This window comes from Trematomus bernacchii, unplaced genomic scaffold (assembly GCF_902827165.1).
Source record: "Trematomus bernacchii unplaced genomic scaffold, fTreBer1.1, whole genome shotgun sequence".
NCBI classification, from domain to species: domain Eukaryota; kingdom Metazoa; phylum Chordata; class Actinopteri; order Perciformes; family Nototheniidae; genus Trematomus; species Trematomus bernacchii.
This window is the reverse complement of record NW_022987803.1, coordinates 4,239,071-4,241,879: the sequence shown is the minus strand read 5'-3', so window position 1 is coordinate 4,241,879 and position 2,809 is coordinate 4,239,071. Positions and strand designations below refer to the sequence as shown.

The following is a 2,809-nucleotide window of genomic DNA, read 5'->3' as shown; positions in this document are numbered from 1 at the left end:
TCTTCACCAAGCCTCTACCAAATAGGATGGTGCAGACTGGAGTAAGGTAATTTTAGCTGAATAATTGTGTTTCCTGTGTTTTTTTTAATTCATAATGCTATTCTGGTGCTGTATTCCTTACCTTTATTGTCACATTAATGTGCTATATTGTCTTTGTCATTCTTTGTAGGAGTGGATTCTACAGAGGCATGGTGGGGCCATTACCAGATCCCTGCCTGTTCAGAGTTACGGAGGCATACTCAGCATTCAGCATTGAAGACAGACTGCTTGTGACCACAATGAACATGAGACCCTTGTGGAAAGTGCCTTCGGGATGGTGCAGGAGGGCAGTGTTCTGTCCTATCAGATGCCTGCTTTGACGTCTCGGTACACCACACTTCACACTGACACACCACCAACACCCCACTTGCCCACATGTTTTTGATATATATTGTTTGTCACATTTCATATATGTAAATAAATATACAATTGTATTTAAAAAGACAATAAAGTGAAGTGATTTTTTGTAATTAATAGTAAATCATTGCATTTGTAAGAAATCATCAACACATTGTAATTTGCAATTTACCATTTATTCAAACAAAACACTAGCGTGTGTTAGGCAACACGGGATTACGGTGTGCTCACCCAGCTTAATCACAGCTACCTGCACAGGTGTCATCATCTTGTCTTATTTCACCCATTTCTTGACCAGTGCTTTGTTCTGATAGTTTGACAGCATACATGCTACTGCAAACAGTTGGTTGATGTTGTAGGCATGGGACAGGAGGATGACACCATCAAAAAGCTTGTTCTCTTTTATCCTCCTAATGACACGCTCCACATGAACCCTCAGTCTGGCAATGGCCTGTGTCTCCCTCACCTGATAGGCTGGCATTTGCTTCTGCTGTGACAGAAAAGGTGGGCAGTACACCTTGCATTTGCAGCAATCGCTGATCAGGAAGCCCTTATCTACCATCACTGCCATGTTTTCAGTCAACAACGCAGCTATTCCAGATTGTTTGAAAATCTCCTTGTCGCTGACAGAACCACCATACAGACTGGAAACAAATGTCACTGCGCCATGTGGGGCTATGCCAACCAGGGCTTTCATGGTGCAGTGAGATTTGTATGTAGAATACATTTCACTTTGGAGGAGGAGTGAGGATGGTGTTTGACACCTCAGCTCTGTGCAATCCAGGATCACCTGTGTGTCTGGGAAATCTTTGAATGCCTCTGGGAGGTGGGCTTGAACTTCTGCAGGTGTAAGCCAGATGCACTGTGACCCCAATAAAGTTGTAAGAAAACTTGTCCATGTTGCAATGATGCGGCTCACAGTGGACTGGTGTACGTTGAAGCGGTTTGCAAGGTCCCTCTCTTTCAAACCCACCGACAGGAAGCATAGAAAAAGAAAGAACTCGTCAATTGGCTGAAGCAGCTGTCTCTGGAAGATAAAAATAAAAAAAGGTTACTATATTAATGTCATGAGTGTAGCACACTGGGAAAAACATGAAGTTGTTTTAGTTCTCTGATGTATTAAAAAAGGATTGAGTACTTTAGCCTTTTAGCCTACACAAAAGCAATGAAATGTCGGAGAAACATTTTCCCTTCAGTTTGTGTTTAGATTGTGTGTTAAAAGAAACGTAGCCTACCGTTGATGGACGTGCGTGTGTAACCACTTCTTCATTCCTCTTGGCAGCTGATATCGCTCTTGTAACACGAACCATTTTATGAATTGAAGGCTCAATCAAAGACCAGAAGGCCATCAGGTGGTTATAGCTCGGGAATCTGTTCACAAAAGACACATGTCAGTCATTAATTGACAGTAAATACAATCGTGTTAACTGTAACACATGGGCTAATGTTTTCCTCTTGTTTGCTATAATACATTACAATTCAAACTGATTAAGAAGGCACTTGGTGCAGGTATAGTAATCTACAGCAGTAAAATGTAACAACTACATTAAAGCAGCAGTAATAATAATCTAAAACATACAGGGAACATTTTACACACAATGACTACTTTTATTCTTCATTCTTAAGTGTGCAACTGGGGGAAACGCAGTGGATATTGACATACTTTTACTTTGGTAAGGTTTTGAAGATTTCCACTTGTAGTAAAGTATTATCAGTATGTTGTTAGTATTAGTATGTTTTACTCCACCACATTTAGTTAACCTTCATAGTTTCTAGTTACTTTTTATATATGAAAACACATGATTTATGATTCTACATGTTCAGTTCAGGAGTATTTTAAAACCATAGTATTTGTACTTATACTTCAGTTAAGTTGACAAAAAACACACTGGACGCTGCACTAGGTCAGAAACCAGAGGAGACTGAACTCCACCACAGACGGACCACTTTTGGTCAAAATGTCCTCTCCGTTAACACAGGGGTATCTCCTCTTGCACTTTATCTAGCACTTTTATCTTTTCTTGCACTTTATATGTCGTAGCTGCTATATTGTACTGCCATGTGGTAAATACTTGTGTATGCTGCTCTTGCTCTTTTGCACTTTTTGCATATCATGTATTTTGTTTTTACCATGTTTGTAAAATGTAATTTTCTTAAATGTTTAATGTGAGGGACTGCGGATGGAAATTAGCTCAAAGCTAAATCTGGCACTGTTACGCTTGATACATTTTAATGTTGTAAGTGTTCATTACTGTGCATTGTCCCTACCAAATAAACGATTAAATAAATAAAATATCCCAACACTGCATGCATATAGTCAGCGGTCACACGGCAGGTAAACAGGATTCTTTATAAGCTAACCCATCTCAAAAACTTGGATAGAATTGAGACAAAACATTACCTGGTATAGAAT

At 39.5% G+C, this 2,809-nt stretch overlaps 1 protein-coding gene across 1 annotated transcript; it reads right to left on the bottom strand.

Moving 5' to 3' along the window:
* Positions 1-556: 556 nt before the first annotated feature.
* LOC117498468 lies at positions 557-2,809 on the bottom strand. Its single transcript, XM_034150591.1, has 3 exons — positions 2,798-2,809; positions 1,632-1,767; positions 557-1,423 (listed from the first exon to the last, which is right to left on the bottom strand). The coding sequence occupies exons 2-3, from the start codon at positions 1,743-1,745 to the stop codon at positions 671-673; spliced, it is 867 nt and encodes a 288-aa protein (XP_034006482.1). The 5' UTR covers positions 1,746-1,767; positions 2,798-2,809; the 3' UTR covers positions 557-670.